This window comes from Hemitrygon akajei, chromosome 30 (assembly GCF_048418815.1).
Source record: "Hemitrygon akajei chromosome 30, sHemAka1.3, whole genome shotgun sequence".
Classification (NCBI taxonomy): domain Eukaryota; kingdom Metazoa; phylum Chordata; class Chondrichthyes; order Myliobatiformes; family Dasyatidae; genus Hemitrygon; species Hemitrygon akajei.
In genome coordinates this window covers 43,791,203-43,810,986 of record NC_133153.1, presented here as the reverse complement: position 1 = coordinate 43,810,986, position 19,784 = coordinate 43,791,203, and the positions used below count along the sequence as shown (strand labels likewise).

Below are 19,784 nucleotides of genomic sequence, written 5' to 3'. Positions count from 1 at the left end.
GGAAACTGATACAGGACTTTGTGATATGGTGCAACTCAAACTACCTGCGTCTCAATATCACCAAGACCAAGGAGATGGTGGTGGACTTTAGGAGATCTAGGCCTCATATGGAGCCAGTGATCATTAATGGAGAATGTGTGGAGCAGGTTAAGACCTACAAGTATCTGGGAGTAGTTAGACGAGAAGCTAGACTGGACTGCCAACACAGATGCCTTGTGCAGGAAGGCACAGAGTCGAATGTACTTCCTAAGAAGATTGGCGTCATTCAATGTCTGTAGTGAGATGCTGAAGATGTTCTATAGGTCAGTTGTGGAGAGCGCCCTCTTCTTTGTGGTGGCGTGTTGGGGAGGAAGCATTAAGAAGAGGGACGCCTCACGTCTTAATAAGCTGGTAAGGAAGGTGGGCTCTGTCGTGGGCAAAGTACTGGAGAGTTTAACATCGGTAGCTGAGCGAAGGGCGCTGAGTAGGCTACAGTCAATTATGGATAACTCTGAACATCCTCTACATAGCACCATCCAGAGACAGAGAAGCAGTTTCAGCGACAGGTTACTATCGATGCAATGCTCTTCAGACAGGATGAAGAGGTCAATACTCCCCAATGCCATTAGGCTTTACAATTCTACCGCCAGGACTTAAGAACTTTTTAAAGCTATTATTAATGCCTTTTGAGATGGTGATTTAGATGCATATCATATTTTTTTTACTGAGTTAAGTATTGTATGTAATTAGTTTTGCTACAACAAGTGTATGGGACATTGGAAAAAAGTTGAATTTCCCCATGGGGATGAATAAAGTATCTATCTATCTATCTATCTATCATCAATATTTGTATTATCTATCACTAGTGTTGTCCCATTAACTTACACTTGCAACAATGACCAAATACTGAGCCCCATGGGATGCTATGGTCACAAATCATCTAGTAACCCAGGGCTCTGAATGATAGTGAGGGAGGTGTTGGGAGCAGCTGTAACAGTCCTTCCAGGTGAGACAACATTTCACCTGTGAGTCTGTTGGGCTCATACACTGTGTGCGGTGCTCCCAGTGTGGCCTCCTGTATAATGGTGAGACCTGATGTAGACTGGGAGACTGCTTTGAGCAATACGCTCTGTCTGCCAGAGAAAGCGGGATCTCCCAGTGGCCACCCATAATTCCACTTCCCATTCTCATTCTGGTATGTCCATCCATGGCCTCCTCTACTGTTGTGATGAGGCCACACTCAGGTTAGAACAACACCTTATATTCTGTCTGGCTAGTCACCAACCTGATGGCATGAACACTGATTTCTCAAACTTCCGGTAATGCCACACCCACCATCCCCCCACCATTCCCATTTCCCTCTCTCACCTCATCTCGCCTGCCCATCGCCTCCCTGTGGTGCTCCTCCCCCACTTCTTCTTTCTTCCATGGCCTTCTGTCCTCTCCTATCAGATTCCCCCCTTCTCCAGCCCTGCATCTCTTTCACCACTCAACTTCCCAGATCTTTACTTCAGCCTTCCCCTCCAGGTCTCACCTATCACCTTGTGTGTCAGTAACCCTCCCTTCCTTACTAAGCCAGTGCAGTCTAAGTATGAGCACGTACCTTCAAGCACAGATGCAGTACAGTATCTTCCTTGTAGATCCTCTTCCATGTGTTTATTACTTCAGGAAGAAAAGATTTCACAATATACAGCTGACCTGGTTTCAGAACATCAAACTCAGACCAGGTACACTCCACTTTCAAAGCTCGTCTCAATCCTCCTCCCATTTCTTCTTTACTTAAGAACTCAATCTTGGCACATCGGCCCTGTTGTGACCAGGAGGACATACTGTTGTTCAGACTGGCTGGTGAGCTCTCTTCAAGCCGATATATTGTCACAGGTTCACCTTTAACACAAAAGAGAAAGCCAATCATATCAAAACAAGCACACTAAATTAGTAATGTTCCAACTACCATTACTATAAGCAATATACATCATTATTCTGTTTCTAAACTGGAAGTAGAACCAACTCAAACCCACTCTTTCCTCACTCCACAGATGCTGCCCGATCCACTACCTATTTTCAGTGATTTGTTTCAGATTTCCAACAACTGACCAGAATCAGAGCACAGAAACATCTTTGCTCGTTCCTGTATTTCTTGACACCTTTCAAATCTTGTAACTGTATGTACTTCTATCAGCTCCACAGGTAGCAATCACCACATTAAAAACTTACCCTCACATTTCCTTTAAGTTCCTCTCTCATCTTAAACTTGTGGCTCTATAGGTGTATAAGATGAGAGGCATTGATCATCTAGATAGCCAGAGGCTTTTTGCCAGGGTTGAAATGGCTAATACGAGAGGGCACAGTTTTAAGGTGCTTGGAAGTAGGTACAAGGGGGATGCCAGAGGCAAGTTTTCCACACAGAGTGGTGGGTGTATGGAATGCACTGCCAACGAAGGTGGTAGAGGTGGATACAATAGGATCTTTTAAGAGACTTTTAGATAGGTACATGGAGCTTGGAAAAATAAACGGATATGCAGTAGGGAAATTCCAGGCACTTTCTAGAGTGGGTTACACGGTCAGCACAACACTGTGGGCCGAAGGGCCTGTAATGTGCTGTAGATTTCTGTTTCTATCTTTCTATACCTTCAGATGCCTCTACCCTGGGAAGAAAGGCTAATGATCTAACCTATGTTACTCATAATTTTTATTATCCTCTTAAATAATCTCAGCCTCCGATGTTCCAGTCAGAGTAAGCCCAGCTCAAGTAATCTCTCTGTTCCAGGCAACATCTTCATAGAGCTGTGGATATGATACCAAGGTGTTTATTCGAGGCAGAGATAAGGCTTTGGATTATACAATAATCCTTTTCACTGTATGTTTCAATGTAACAAACCAAAACACAAAGGGTTTTAGGTAGGCGAGAGAAGTCAGATTTCTCACTGACTGCATGTACTAACCACTGGGAAAGGACAGGAAAAAGGAGAGCTGTGACAAGAGGGCGGACAAAAATCTTCCCAATGGACAAATGGCTTCCAACAACAGGTTAGTATTGTAATTTTGATATTCATATAGTTGGCCATCTGATTACTAATCTAATTAGTTCAGCACAACACTGTGGACCAAAGGGCCTGTTCCTGTGCTGTTCTTCACACTGGAACTGCAACTTGACCACAGGCAACAAGGAAACTGAAAAATGGAGGAAAAATAATAACCAATGGAAAGATGCAGTACATGTGCAGATATTGAACACAGCTAGGCATGGGAACAGAAATGAGAGTTGTTGGTTGATGTTAAGATTCTGTGATGTGCATTACTCTATAATTCAATCACAGTCACTGAACAGGAGAGATTTGTTGTTGCATACTTAACTTCACAAGTTCCAAGTTTGTGGTCATCTGACCAAACAAAACACCATTCCTCCGGACGACAGCACATAAAACAACAATAGACTGTGCGTCAACAAGAATGGATGTTTAAATATTAGAAGAAATGGCATAAATTTAACTCACCCCTGTTTGGAAGAGGAGTAAAAGGAATGCTCTGAGAAAGTCGCATCAAATTATTCCTCTCAACCGCTGTGGGAAAGATGCAGAGCCCTCATCATCAGTCAATCCCAAACAGTGGTTGAAGTAAATATTAGAGCAATTCAACATTTAGTAATACTAACCTGAATAGAAGTAATTTACATCCAGTGCAGGCTTAAAAGGAGAACCAATCACTAAGAGTCAAAGGAGGGAAAAAGAGATTTAATAATTTAAAAGTTAAATGTAAAAGGATTCGTGTAAAAGTACTGAAGGTTTTCTACTGTAAAACTATCTAGTCTTCTCTGAAATCTAACTTCTCATAAACTGTTATTTTCATTGCTAAAAAGAGCAATTTAAAGAATAAAAATCTGAAGCTTTCAATACACCTCACCTCCCATTTTCCTTTGCCTTACATGAGATGGATGAGCATTGTAAAAGTGTTGTGCTGAAAAAGATGGAGATCAACATCTTTAAAACATCCAGTGGGCTAAACTATTAAAAAAAAGCAGATGCATTTAGAACATATTGAAATGCTAAACTAGGAGGCCGGTGTTAAATCACTTACAGCCATGACCATCTTTAACAGGACTGCAACAACCATGGAGCAATAGCCAAAGAGTTGCTATAAAATTGACAATTTCTAGGAGTACAAGCATGGTCTAACATCAGATACAAATTTTAAAAACAGGAAAGATGGTCAAGTTGCTCAATACTCGCAATATTCAGTGTTAAATTTAAATGTTAAATACACTATGCATATAGAGCACAGTTCATTTATATAAATTGCTTGGGCACAAAATTATCACTACGATGTGGTTTGGTAGTAATTTCTTTGTTGGGAAATTAGTTAAGTAGAAAGTAAGTCACGGCATTATGTAAAGCTAATGAAGGAAAAGGATTGGTGTTCACTGAGAAAGAAATCTGATTATCTTTCAGCCAAGCAAATTTAAAAAGTAACAAAAAAAGGGAGAACTTATTAATAAATGTTTGTTGGAATTAGATTCCATAATGACATATCAGATTTTGATCATTGGCACAAGGGACTTTCTCTTTAAGCACTAATTAAAGCTCCATACAGGGAAAACATCTGCCTGTTTAGCACACATTAGAACATAGTGCACAAATACAAAGTAGATTGAAACAAGACTACAGCATAAATGAGCCTTTTGCAGAATCACAAAGATGACATCTACAGCCCTTTCAAAGTACGGTATTCAAGCCCACTCCAACAAAAGTTCTGGTTTAAAATGTTCAAACACTTCTTTAAAAACTAATTATTTCAGTAAAACTATATATTATTGATACTCAACATATTACACGAACTTCAGTCTTACCAGTTAAGGCATCCTCACCAGCAGCCCTGAAATGCAAAAGTATCAACTTATTTGACCAAAAAGATTTAAAATTAAAATAAACTACCTACACGACAAATAAATGATTTAAACAGGTAGAAAGCATATTAGCAAGTTTTGATAATTTTGTGACGTTTAATAAACTCCACCAGTTGCACATGAATGATTTTTACATCAGATACTGTTCAACACAGACAACAAGAACATTTCTTCAGATGAATTTATTGCTTACACAGTAACAACTGGCATCTGCTATTAACTAAAACAAATGCTTTACATTTTTAATGTAGAAAAGTGTGTTTTATCTGAATACGACAGTTTAAAGGCTATTAATATTGATAGATTAATGTAGATCTAATATATCCATAAAAAACAAATGACTGCAAAATACTGTGCTCAATCATGATCTTACTTCCTTACGTTTTCCTATGTTCTTCTGAAACAGGTCAATGCAACACAGACTGAGAACATTCCCTTCATGCTTGTTGCTCATGTAATTTCAAGAAACCCATTGCCCCCCCACTCCCCAAACCACTACCTCTCCTGCAACTCATTCACTCTAGGTGCACTTTCACCAACCAGCCTATTTTTGGGATGTGGGTGGGAACCAATGTAGTCAAAGTGAGAATGTACACAAAACCAGGAGATGAAAAAGCCCAATATGTTGAAAGTAAAACCTCTTTCAGGTGACCCATGTTCATCTGTTACCAGCTGAACAGCACACATCATGTTAATGATGTATTGTAATCAAGTGTCCATGCTTACAAACATTAGTGCTATAACTAAAAGAAGCATTAGTGAGAGCAGCAAAAGTGTACTCAGACTGTTAATCAGTAGCTGTATTCAAGCAATAACATTGCATATAGAAAGGAACAAGGTGTACCAACTTCCAGAAGGCATTCTACAGAGAACTCAAGTACTTGGTTTGGCAGATAAACAAAGATCTCATGCTTCAACCTGAACCACAGGAGAGTTATTTCTAGTGTCAGGACTGATTTTTCTTCCTCATTCAGCAATGATCTGAAACAAATTGTATGCTCATTGTCATATCAGTTTGTCTGAGTCAGAGTGCAAATTTAATGCAGTTTCCCCTTTACTGCAAATGAACTTTACAATATAAAATTTTTTAAAAAGCAGGCAATGCTGGAGACACTCAGCAGACGAGAAAGGAAAAAAAAAATTTCCAAGTGAAATAAATTTTGTCATAAGTACAGAGATGGCACAGTAGCATAGCAGTTAGTGCAGCACTTTACAGCAATGAGCTACAATATCAGGATTTGATTCCTGCCACTGTCCGTAAGGAATTTGTATGTTCTTTCATAATCATGTGGGGTTTCTCTACATGTTCTGGTTTCCTCCCACATTCCAAAGACATAAGGGTTGGGGTTAGTAAGTTGTGGGCATGCTATGGCAGTGCTGGAAGCATGGCGTTACTTGCAGGCTGCTCAGTACAATCCTTGCTGACTTGATGCAAATGACAGATTTCACTGTATATACATCAAATAAAGCTAATATTTACTGCATGTACACACACACACACACACACACATTTAGATCACTCTGGAGATCTCACTTTGACACAAGTGTCTTTTTCTGCTGATCAGTGTCAAAAAAGCCAAATCCACTGTGATTCAATGTTGGCAAAACAATAAAACATGAAAACTTTGGAGGGGTGGTGGTTTGAATACTTTATATAGGCACTATAGATACACAAACACACACAACCCAAATAACTTGGGGTAGTATGGTAGTGTAGCAGTTAGCATAATACTCTTGTATTACCAGCCACCTGTGTTTAATTCTGCTCAGTTTCCCCCCACACTCCAAAGACATACAGGTTAGTAGGTTAACTGGTCACATGGGTGTAAGTAGGTAGCACTGGTTCATTGGGTTGGAAGGGCCTGTTACCATGTTGTATCTCTAAATAATAACTGCAATGCCTGAGGAACCCAGCAGGTTAGGCAGCAGATCAGTCCCAGAAGCTCTTGTGTCTATTCTTTTTTATATACTAGCTTTCAGGATCCGAGAGTCACCATTTATTGCCCTTAGTAGATTATGGTCCAAGCTGTTTTATTGTGTTTCTCCTTGTGACTTTAGCTTATTTTGCACTTGCATATATAGTATGTTTGTAGAACCATCTTTTCGTCTGTAGACTGTTAGTAACTTGTAGTAATTTTGGTTCAGTATTTCTGTAATTCCTTTGTCTGTGAGGTTTTGTATCTGGGACCAGTCCCACCAGTTTTGCAGAATGAAGAGGTATGTACACACACTCCTTTGTTACAGTTAGTTCTTTGTTACATCTGTCTTGCTTGCTGGTATGGGTCGACTTTGTCTGACCTGTACTACAATGAATATCTAATAAAACACATGACCTTAAAAATTTGTGCCTTCTGGACAACATCTCTAGATCTCACACTGCTGAGAAGATGGCACTCAGCTAACTTGAACAACTGCAGGCCTAGAAGGTGTGCCCAGTGTAACTGCGGAGAATGGTCTGAGATTTAGACCCAGAGACGATAAAGTCATAATAGTGCCCGGGTTTAAAAAAAAGTACAGGTTGTGGTGTGTCTACCCTGGCTATCCTAGTCTGACCTGCTGGGAGAATTGCATTACATTTTATAAGTCATAGAACACTACAGCACAGAAACAGGCTGTTCAACCCATCTAGTCCATGCTTAACTATTAATCTGCCTAGTCCCACCAACCCACAACCAGACTGTAGCCCTCCCACCTGTGTAGCTATCCAAACTTCTCTTAAGTGTTGAAATCAAACCTACTTCCATTGAAATCTCACTCCACATACTCACCACTCTGAGTGAACAAGTTACCACCCCCCAAGTTCCCATAAATAGTTCACTTTTCACCCTTAAGCCATGATCTCCAAGATGTAGTCTCACCTAGCCTTCATTGGAAAAAGCCTGCTTGCATTTACCCTATCTATACCCTTCATACATACATACACCTCTATCAAATCTCCCTTTATTCTCCTACGCTCTAGGGATTAGACCTAACCATTGTTAAATTGAAGCATTGAACCTATTCAACCTTTCCCTGTAACTCAGGTCCTCAGGTCCTGGTAACATCCTTGTAAATTTTCTCTGCACATTTTCAATCTTATTGCTATCTTTCCTGTAGGTAGGTGATCAGAACTGCACACAATACTCCAGATTAGGTCTCACAAAGGTCTTAGACAATCTCAACATAACTTTACTTTTATTGTCACCAAACAATTGATACTAGAGCGTACAATCAGCACAGCGATATTTGATTCTGCGCTTCGTGCTCCCTGAAGTACAAATCGAAGTAAATATAATAAAAATTTAAATTATAAGTCATAATTAGAAAATAGAAAAGGGAAAGTAAGGTAGTGCAAGTCAGGTCTGGATATTTGGAAGGTACGGCCCAGATCCGGGTCAGGATCCGTTCAGCAGTCTTATCACAATTGGAAAGAAGCTGTTCCCAAATCTGGCCGTACGAATCTTCAAGCTCCTGAACCTTCTCCCAGAGGGAAGTGGGACAAAAAGTACGTTGGCTGGGTGGGTTGTGTCCTTGATTATTCTGGCAGCACAGCACGCGGTGTAAAGTGAGTCCAAACATGGAGGTTGGTTTGTGGGATGTGCTGGGCTAGGTTCATGATCTTCTGCAGCTTCTTCCGGTCTTGGACAGGACAACTTCCATACCAGGTTGTGATGCAACCTAGAAGAAAGCTTTCTACGGTGCACCTATAAAAATTAGTGAGGATTTTAGGGGACAGGCCAAATTTCTTCAGCTTTCTCAGGAAGTAAAGACGCTGGTGGGCCTTCTTGGCAGTGGACTCTGCTTGGTTAGACCAAGTCAGGTCATTTGTGATATTCACCCTGAGGAACTTAAAGCTTTTAAGTTTAATAACATCTGAATTATTACACTCTGACTTACTACACTCTACTTTGACTTATGAAGGTCAATGTGCCAAAAGCTTTCTTTACAACCCTATCTACCTGTGACCTCACTTTCAAGGAATTATGGACCTGCATTCCCAGATCCCTCTGTTTTACCACTCCTCATTGCCCTACCACTCACTGGGCAAGATCTATCCTGTTTGGCCCTCCAGTGCAACGCCTGACAATATCTATATCAAATTCCATCTGCCATTTTTAAGCCAATTTTTCCAGCTGATCCAGACCCCTCTGCAAGCTTTGACAGTCTTCCTCGTTGATCACTGGTGCACACTTCAGTGACTGCTTAAATGGATGATGGGATGCCAGCCAAACATGCTGCTTTGTCCTGGATTGTACTGAGCTTCTTGGGGGTTGCTGGGTACACTCATCCAAGGCAAGTAGAGGGGCATCCATCACATTCCAACCTCTGACTTGTGCCTGTGTCACCATAGAATATCCAGTCTTGGGCCTGTTCTTGTAATCACAGTATACATTTTGTTACTGGTGACTTCCATATTGTATTGGTGGATAACTCAGTGATGGTAATGGCAGATGAAAGGAAGATAGTTGGTAAAGCAACTGTAAATGGTTACATTAAGGACACTGCCCTGAGGAACTCCTGCAGCCACCTCCTCACATAGGGACGCTTGAGCAGCAACAACCACAATGCTGTAATATCAACGATTCGACAAAATTCTATCCACTTACATTTGACAGCTGGTTGCAACAGGTTTGTCTTCCAGACGACCCTAAAAGAAAAAGGAAAATTGTTGGGGAAGATGAATACACTGGTGTATATAATACATGTTGTGCTTTAATGATGCTGTTTTTATGTTAGATGTACATCCAGTGTTGGGCACGTTGGTCAACTTAAGCTCCGGCATGTAGACTGGACGATTTAAAACTGCAATCACTTAATACAGATGGTCTTTTCTGGAATGAAATCTGGCTACAACATTGCCATGTCTTCTATATTTAAAAAAAAACAGCATGGCTTGTGATTTAATGCTCAGAATCTGGTCATCTTATTTTCCAGTTCTGAAAGGCTGATATGAAAAGATTCTTATTCTCACTTTGCAGTGCTGTTGAGTACATCTTGTTTTTAACCCCAGTCCATTCAAGGACGTTGATTGGAAATGGAAATATCATTGTAAAAACAGTATTTAGTTCATCCTCCATTTACAATCTGTACAACATAATGTCATTTCAGATGGAGACCTGAACCGATCTGATAATTCATCCACATTTTCTTAAACAGTGTGCTAATTTGTAAATGAAAGATGAATTAACATTGAAGACATCCTAATGCAAATTTATATTTTCATATTAGGAGGAATTTCCAGCATGTCTCAAAAAGCCCAGTTTTAGAATCTCTCGTTTTAGAAAACAGCAGTAGAAATGAGGCAAAAATACATTTTAAAAAAAGTCACCACTTTCTTCAATGTTACTGCAGAAACAAATCAAACAAGGTATAGAATAAATGATAGCATTCCGATTTGGATCTGAAAAATGCTTCCAGACTTCATAATTTGAGATTAAATTAATAACACATTAACTGACAGCTTTTCGTTAAATTAAGTTGTTGTGCAAAAAGAGACAACAGATGCAATTTTCAGATTAGGCAAGATGTATCAGTATATCATCCCTTAACGCAGAGCCAATTCTTTCTTTATATCCACCGATATTAGCCAAATTTCACCCTTCTTAGGGTAAATTTCAATAATAGGTGTGATATTATGCACTAGTTCATTTCACTGAAATGTATAGAGTTTGAAGGCGTGAAGATTATAATACATCTCTTTCTGTAGATGCTACCTGACCAAGTGTTTCCAGTACTTATTTATACAGGTTTCCAACACCTACAGTTTATGTGGTGACTAGAGAGCAGTTAGAATAATCTGCACAGATCATAGAAATGGTAAAGACAAACTGATTGGGTTCAAAGGATTACAGGTTTCCCCCACAATCTGAAGGTAGAGCATTCCTATGAAACCGTTTGTAAACCGAAATATCGTAAAGCGAAGAAGCAATTACCATTAATTTATATGGGAAAAATTTTTGAGCCTTCCCAGACCCAAAAAAATAACTTACCAAATAACACATAAAACCTAAAATAACACTAACATAGAGTAAAAGCAGGAATGATATGATAAACATACACCCTATATAAAGTAGAAATATTGTAGGTATGGTGTAGTTTCACTTATCAATATCGGGAAGACAGCCAGCCAAAAATTGATTTGGAGAGAAAAAAAAATCGGCATGTACATGCCTACGCAAACAACTGCCCGCACAAGGCTTCACGGTCATTGTAGTCTTTCTCAGGGTAAACACACGTATAAAGCGGGCTTCTTTTTTCGTAAAAGTGAAAATCCTCTTTGGTTAGCGAAAACAGGTACTAATGTAGGTCTTTTGTAACAGCGAGTTGTCGTAAAGTGAACGTTCGAAAAACGGGGGACACTTGTACTTTTAAAATCAGTCTCAGACACTTTAAAATTGATTGCTTTCCAACAGTTAAGCACCACAGCTGATGTAACACTACCAACATTATCTTCCAACAGTCACGATAATCAGACTGACCATGACAGAAGCTTTTGAATCCTCTCGGAAGAATGTTACATCTTCAGCAGAGGCCCTGATCCGGTCTTTACCACCTCTAGCTTGTACTGAAGTGAACAGAAACAAAAAAAAACTGTAGAGCAATGATACAAATATTTTGAAAGGCATCAAAATGGTGTTTTAAGAATTTCTTTATACTTAATCAAGAAATTGGCAAGAAGTGGAAGACTAATGGACAAATAAACTGATACATCCAAAAAGTGATACCAATAAACCTCCTAATGTCAAATCAAATCACTGACTTTACAAATAGTGCCCAACTAGAAAGGAAGCAGTGTTAGAGCCAATGCTGAAGAATGAAGCTATGCACTTGGGAATCGTGACTATAGCGTTAAAAGTAGTACAAATAGTCTAAACTGGGGGGAGGACAAATGGCTGAAAGGCAGTCCAGTCCTCTGTTGATTACTGTTCAGGAAGAACGAAGACATTTTCAGAAACAACTATGTGGAATGGGCTGGAAGAATTGTCATCTGCAGCTACTCTGTTGGAAATGCAAGACCATAAGACATAGGATCAGAATTAGGCTACTTGACCCATCGAATCTGTTCCCCCATTCAATCATGGCTGATCCTTTTATCCCCTCCTCAGCCCCACTCCCCAACTTTCTCCCCGTAACCTTTGATGTTGTGTCCAATCAAGTACCCATCAAGCTCTGCCTTAAGTACACCCAACGATCTGGCCACCACAGTTGCCCGTGATAATAAATTCCACAAATTCACCACCCTCTGGCTACAGAAGTTTCTCCACATCTGTTTTAAATGGATGCCCCTCTACCCTGAGGCTGTGCCCGCTTGTCCTACTCTGTTTAGGCCTTTCAAATACGAAAGGTTTCGATGAGATCCACATCATTCTAAATTCCAGCAAGTACAGACCTAAAGCTATCAAACGTCCCTTGTAAATGGAAGACAGGTGGGAAGAGGAGAGCGAGAGAGAACAACGCTGGACAAGTTGGGCTTTGTTTGGCCTCTTACACTGTTCAAACACAGAGGTCACAATTCTCTGATCCAGTGTCTACTGTCAGCATTTTCTTTTCATTTCCAGTATCTAACTCATGCAATATTTCATTTGCATCTTAATTGTTTTTCTTTTATTTAGAAAAAAGGTGAAACTGGAAAAAATTACCCCAACTTAGTAAATATTTGAAAATTGGGATCAAGTCAGAGTTGAGGCAGTGCTTCTAAATGCTTTTGGAACTGAGAATACAGGGCTTGCCTAAACTAAATAGCAATGTTCAGTGTTCCCCGTGAGCTTGAAACTTACAAGAGAATGCTTGAGCAGATGCATTAGAAGTTAACAGACTGCCATGAAGCTCCGCAAATCCAGTACAAGAATTCACTGCTCTCGGATGATAGTCACCGTGGTGGGCTCCCTATAAAGAATGGAGGTATTAGCATCCATTGGACCCCAAGATGGAAAGAATTGGTGGGAAGAAGAAAGAAAAAAATATAAACCACATACCAAATCATGAATGGGTCCCGCCATTGACTTCTGCTCCTTCAACTTTATTGCTGCTTCTGTTCCCAACTTTGGCATCTCCAATAAGTCTTTGTGACCTTAATAAAAACACATTTGCAAGTTAACAAGATTTATTTAATGGTTGCTAATAAACTGACAATATAAAAGAAAATGTTAGTATAATGCATGCAACTTTGAAACGTTTCACATCTGACCTCACACACCAATGATATCAATCTAGGTATCATCGACTAGAGTGTAAACAGAGATGCATATTTAAAACAGCGAAACAAATTTTGATATGAAATGTATTTTACACATTTCTGATTTAATATTCTAAATTTGCATGTTTTCATCCATAATTACTTCTCTAATTAAAGTAATTATTTCTCACTGAAGACCCAGCAATGATCAGTATTATCAATTCCATGTTATGGAAACCTTTCAAATGTCAAATATAAAGCCAATAAAACCTGCTAATTTTCACGTCACCATAAATCAGATGACACTGCACAATATCCTGTGCCTTCCTATTATAGACATGGAGAAAATACCCTGCGTGCTCTGGATTTGACTGAGTTACAATAGTTTTAGAATTTAACACGGGAGGCTTGCAGTACAGCATTGAAACTCCCAGCCCATTATCGCTTTAAAAAGATCTCTTGGACATGAGGCACAGTGCGACAAAGGGCACGTCTCTATGCTGCAACATCTCTGATTCCAATAGTTAAGCAAGGAAATGTTCAGAACTGCAGACAAGCCAAGCATGGATTGGAGGTACAAATCTGAGACATTCAAGAGGATATAGTAGTGTTACTGAACTGGTGAAACAGAGTGGAGCAGTAGTGCTTTAATTTAAAACACAGGAAAAAGAGGGGCAATAAAACCAAGGAGAGTCCCAAGCAATGCACCAACAGTGAAGTCACCTGCAACCAGAAGTCCCACAAAGTTACAGTGGTACAGGAGCTCAAACCTCTACATTGAGTTTTATTCCACAGGTCACTCAGAAGTCCTGTATTGTTCCCAATACTGATATGTTGATTTCGCAATTCGATAGCCTGCATGAAGCAATCGTCCAAATCTCTTTGCCCTTTTCTGATTCTTTCACAGGTTTCGTTACTGGATATGGCGGCTGTAGTTAATTCACCTGCTGGCAGAGGTCCTTTTGTTTGAAACTGGTTGTCAAAGTCGTGCATGGCCCTTGGATTGTATTTGGTGCTTCGGTCATGACTGCTACCAGTATCAGTGCTACTCTCAGTATCAATGAAGGCGTGATTGAAATATCCTTCCATTTCAAAGCAAGCTGCGGTGGGAGTGTGGCAACAGAAGCTGCAAGCAGGATGACAAGGACAGCAGCACATCTCTTCAGGTAAAGCACAAACAACTTCTCTATACTTACCAACAAAAGCCCCAAATTCAACAGAACTCCCGTCAGCATCTACATCAGTTTTAACTGAATCGACTGAATTAGGCACAAGCTCCAGTTGGCTTGAGCCACTTGGCTGAGATGGAGTACTAACAAAAAACTTGGCGGATGGGGAGGAGAGATTTGGTATGCTATGGAACGACTGTCCTGGCTTCAGGTCACTGGTCAAAGACTGAGTTTTCCCAAGGCCAATGTGGCTCCGATGCCGCAGTTCAGAGGAAGGAGCTGCTTTGGGTAGTAAGGCACAGCCGGAGGACCCAGCCTCGTGAATGTTCTGTTCATTCTGCTGGGAACCTGAAAGCAATTCCTGACCAAACTTTCTGCTCAACACCTCCTTTTGGGAAGGGTTGATATATTCCTGAATAAAACCGTCGACACAGATAGAATTGCCAGTGTTCATGCCTCGTTGAGGAAAAGAAGAGCCAAAGTATCTTCCAATGCTGTGTTTTTTCAATGAGGTTTTTAATGGGACATCAGAAACATTCTCTCCCAGGTTTTTTGAAATGCTGAGCTCACGAGTAATTTCGTTGTGCACCTCTGTGGCCTCAGAAGCTTTTTGAGCAGTCAGTGCTTTCAATGTATCCACTGTCAGAGCTGACAGGTCCTGCAGATGGCCAATCTGACTGTCCAAGGTTTGCAATGAACGCTTTATATAATTTACTCGGTCACCTACTTCTTTTAATTGGATGGACATATTTTCAACTCTAAAGAGAAAGAGAAGCAGAGAATCAGCTTCATTATTTCACACTCAACTAGACAATTGTGAAGATTATGTCTCAGATATATAAACTGCACCATTTCCTCAAAAATATCTCAATGTTTAGAAGATTAACAGACACCAATTTAAAAAAAAGGTGGAAGCAAAACTTAGTCAAAGAGGACTTAAGAGGATGTAAAAGCAGATAAATGGTGGTGGTGGAGCAGAGACTGGTGGTGGTTTCAGCACAGAATGAGCTCTAGGCCTAGATGAGTAAATGCACTAATAAAAATGCAGCATAGAGCAAAGCTTATACAACATTAAGGATTCAATGGAAGGTTGGGGAGGGTGCTTGCATGTAGTTTCATCACAGTAAAGTCATGGAGCTAAAGCCATAACCAGAGAATTCAAACATGGATACCCCCACTTTAAGGTAAATCAGCAGAACAAGAGCCAGAGGTGAGCAGGATAAGGTAGTGAGCTGAGGTGTGGATGAGTCAGTCTCTTGAGGGAGAAAGGATAGCACTGGAACAATGAAGAAGGACTGGCTTTGGACAACACTGCAGGGAAGTTTGGAACCTGTATTGAAGATGATGCAGGGTCAATAGTTCCAATACTCTGAGCAGAACAGATTTACAGTCTGGTTAAACAAGCAGTGGCAGTGAAGACTAAAATCAACAGTGAGTTGGAAAGATGATGGGTTTCCAAAGTTTAATGGAAACCGAAATCTCCTTGCAGAGTTAAGCTGTACTCCAAAATATGATTAGATTCAACTAGTTGGGTCAATCGAACCCAGCCTCCTGTTCTCAGTGCTACAGGACACTAGAAATACAAACTGCAGTCCTCAGGAAATCTTACCAGTTATGTTCTCAATATTGTTTGCTGTGCATCAGAGTACACAAAAAAGGTACAACAGATGAGAATCATAATGTACATTAAAACCTAATCTAGAATCGTTAAATAGTAAATAAGAAATTAATTACTGAAGTCAGGGCATCAATTTTTGAATTTCTCTGGTGGTATATTGCGATTTGAGAAACTGTTTCATTGCACACAACAGGAAAATAGAATTCATTTCAGCAAATTAAACCTTAACTGGAGATCACTTTTGAAGTAGTTTGTATGTAACTACATTTCAACCACATTCCTTTATTGTATCGCATACTTTGATCATGAGATGGGCAACCAGCTTGAGCAGACTTGTGTTAGTGGTTAGGGTTAGGGCTATTATCAAAATGGTCAATTTTCATCAGTGAAACAAGTCCCAAATCAGTGCAGGCAAACTCCACACCTTTCTAACAAACTGCTCAACCCCATATGCGGACTAGTCTTGGAAGGCCATATAAAAGAGGAAGCACCTCTTGAACCCAGAGCATACCTGTCTCATGATCCAAGGACCAATTTCAATAGCAATTGCTAGAAAAAATATCTTCCCTTTGTCCCAATTTAAGTCTTTTTTTCGTTCGTGTTTAAATATTGTTAAGTACTTAAAATTTTCTACTTAAAGTTCAACAGCTTTTCCGAAGTCTGCAAGTATCAGGGCTATTTAAAAGTTACTGAAATTAATGAGAAATTCTACAGCTGGCAAAGCCACCATACACTCTGCAGTACAAAGCTCTATCAGGCCACACTGCTGAGTTCTAGCATGCAGAGAGTCCATGACATAACTGGGCTGCATAGGACATGACTTGATGGGAATGTAGGCTCATGACATGCATGATTCTGGCCTGGATCCAAAATGAGATTTTGAGATGGTCCTAATCTCCCTATAACCAGGGCTGCTAAAAAAATCTGTGCAATTTTTATAGAGAATTTTACACCTAGCCACTGAACACCTCAAAATGGATTATTAATCTATCATCCTTGGAAGCAAAAAGGCAGCTAAATTTGCCAAAATATTATTAACTTCATGTTTACTGGAATATTTGATATGCTGGCTACTGCATATTATCAAACTGAATCAAATCTTCACTTTTAAAACTGCCATACATGGTTCTAAAAACTTAAATCCTACCTTTCAGAAGTCACTCGAATTCGTTCCTCACTCCCTGAATGAAATCTATCCTCTTTCTCATGGAAGTACTTATCCACACATTGTTCTTCAAAGTCATGCAACTTCTTCTGATCATCCTCACTGACAAACAGTTCTGAAAGATAGAGGGGCACAGGAAACTTGGAGCCTGCTTTACTACTGTCACTTGTACAATGTAAAGCTCGTCTTGCACCGTGGTCATATAGGTCACATCATTACATCGTGCATTGAGCTAGAACAAGGTATAACAGTAACAATGCAGAAAAACCTGCAACAGCTACAGAGAAAGTACAGTGCAGGTAAACAAAGTGCAAAATCAGAACAGTGAAGTCAAGAGTCCCCCACATTGTACAAACGGTCATTTCAAGAGTCTGATACAGTGGGGTAGAAGCTGTCCTTGGGTCTGGTGACATGTGTTTTCATGTTTTTGTATCTTCTACTTGATGGGAGAAGGGAGAAGAAATAATGTCTAGAGTGGATGGGGTCTTTGAATATGTTGGCTGCTTGACTGAGGTGGTGAGGAGTGTAGACACAAACATATTTGGTAAGTGAAAGCATGCAAATCTAAGGGCTTGTATTCATTGAACTTTAGATCCATCAGGATACAGACTAATGTGCATGTCTCCTGTCATTCCAACAAAAGCAAAGGAGAAACAAACAGTTTAGATTGATAGAGCATGGAAATAGGCCCTTTGGCCCAACAGGTCCATGCCAACCCAGATTCTCACCTAAGCTAGAAGCATTTGCCTGTGCTTGGCCCATATACCTCCAGATCAGGGGTTTCCAATCTGGGGTGCACAGAGCCCTCATTTAATGGCAGGAGCCCATGGCATGAAAAAGGCTGCGAACTCCTGATCTAGATCTGTCCTAGCCATGTTGTTGTTAAACTACCTTCTTTCCCCTTTCTTTCCTGTCCTGAGGAGTCTCTGTTTATTCCCCTTCACAGATGCTGTCTGAATTCCTCTAGCATTCTGTTCGTTATTTCCTCTGACAGCTCATTCCACATACAGATCACTAACTGGGTGAATAAGTTGCCCCTCAGATTCCTAGTAAATCTCTCCTCTCTTACCTTAAACCCATGTCCTCTTGTTCTTGATTCCCCAACACTGGGAAAATGACTGCACACATTCACCCTCATGATTATGACCCTCAATTTTATATAGCACTCATTATATATCATCCCTCATTCTCCTACATTCCAATGAAGAGGCCCAGCAACACCCTGGTAAATCACCTTTGCACCCTTTCCAGCTTAGTGGTATCTTTTGTATAGGAGGTGACCAAAACTAAATAGCTCACCAACAATTTGCACAATGGCAACACAACTTCCCAACTTCTATACTGAATGTCCTGACGAAAGCCTGCATGCCAAAAGTCACGTTCACCTGCGACACCACTTTCAGGGACCACGTACTCTTACTAGTTGGTCCCTCTATTTTAGGACATTCCTGATGGCCCTAATACTCATTGTGAGAGTCCTACTCTCATTTGTCTTCCCAAAATGCAACGCGTCACTGTTATCTGAATTAAATTCCATTTTTATTTTGCAGAGCCACTAATGTGAAAAGTTGTATGAAAATATTAATGAAAAGGAAAACAATCATGCACTGAGAACATACTGATCAAAAGTACTACAATCAACCTGCAGCTGAAACAAAAGGGGGGCAAACCATTTGAATAAATGTCAACATTTATATGTTATAGAAAGTCAGAGGTGGATTTGTTAAAATCAGTTTTACACAACAGAAGTCATTACAACGGTATCAAACATGAAGTAGTCAAACAACTGTAGACCATAGGATAATGCTTTTCAGCAACCAACATCCTGAAGACGCGCCTTACTTGGTCCGCCTTGACCTCGGTCACGTTTCCTTCCTTGTCGACAAAGGTGAGAGATTAACAAAGCAAAGTGGCTGAGCAGAATGAGAGGTGGTGGCAGCACTGGCTTTTCATGATACGCCATGATAAAGTGGTACCGCTGGTATTTCCACACAATGTTTGAAATGGCCTTCACTTGGAAATACACATTGCTAAAAAGAATAAAAGAAAGTTACTTACAAACTTTGATTTTATTTGGGTTTCTCCAGGCTAGGACAAACTAGTTAAGTAGATATATGTCATTAAAAAAAAATTAAAGGCATTCATTATTGGGAACTCAAATCTTACCGACTGATTAAATGCTCTTTTTCAGATTATCCTTCCAATCAAATATCTGACATGTGCATCCCCTGCCTACAGCTTCCTAACCACTGCTCCTGAAATTCTTTTTGTACCTCATTACTGAGACCACGCAGTTCAAATTTTTTTTTGGCTTAGTGCCAATTTTTCCCTTTTCAAAGTGTTACATGCATTGAAAAGCTGCTAAATGAAAACAGTTGAAGGTATTTTGCACCACACATGTACAAGTTGCATTCATTAAAAAAAAAATTCCAACATCCAACATAGTGACTAGAGTTAACAAAAAACACTGCTAAAAAAAGGGTTCCGAGCTTCTCGCAGAGAACAGGATTACAGAGTGTGTGACCATGGCAGCTATGAAAGGCCATCACAACAGGGTGAAGTGAACATCCTGAACTGCAATGAGTGTGTTGTACATTGTTACTGTGCTTCTAAGGGAACAAGTGTGTACTGACGAGAATTTGTATGGCTACAGTCACAAATGAAGAATTTAAATTTATACAAGAAATTAAGTGTGCTCAAAGTATAAACAAGAGATCTGAAGATGCTCGAAATCCACAGCAACACAAAGAAATGCAGATAAGCAGGTCAGCCAGTATCTATAGTCAGAACACTAC

The 19,784-nt window shown here is 40.0% G+C and overlaps 1 protein-coding gene across 4 annotated transcripts in view; it reads right to left on the bottom strand.

The window, feature by feature from the left end:
* trpm7 (transient receptor potential cation channel, subfamily M, member 7) overlaps positions 1–19,784 on the bottom strand; it is a 158,943-nt gene that overhangs the window by 10,522 nt on the left and 128,637 nt on the right. For 2 of the 4 annotated variants that reach the window (XM_073032774.1, XM_073032775.1), the window contains 12 exons: positions 18,832–19,019; positions 16,972–17,104; positions 13,808–14,964; positions 12,838–12,932; positions 12,640–12,748; positions 11,341–11,426; positions 9,469–9,509; positions 4,826–4,851; positions 3,883–3,936; positions 3,635–3,685; positions 3,477–3,542; positions 1,583–1,866 (listed from right to left, as the gene is read on the bottom strand). In XM_073032774.1, coding sequence (XP_072888875.1) covers positions 1,583–1,866; positions 3,477–3,542; positions 3,635–3,685; positions 3,883–3,936; positions 4,826–4,851; positions 9,469–9,509; positions 11,341–11,426; positions 12,640–12,748; positions 12,838–12,932; positions 13,808–14,964; positions 16,972–17,104; positions 18,832–19,019 — 2,290 coding nt within the window. The remainder of the gene's footprint in view (positions 1–1,582; positions 1,867–3,476; positions 3,543–3,634; positions 3,686–3,882; positions 3,937–4,825; positions 4,852–9,468; positions 9,510–11,340; positions 11,427–12,639; positions 12,749–12,837; positions 12,933–13,807; positions 14,965–16,971; positions 17,105–18,831; positions 19,020–19,784) is intronic. The other 2 variants (XM_073032776.1, XM_073032777.1) reach the window with 2 other exon arrangements.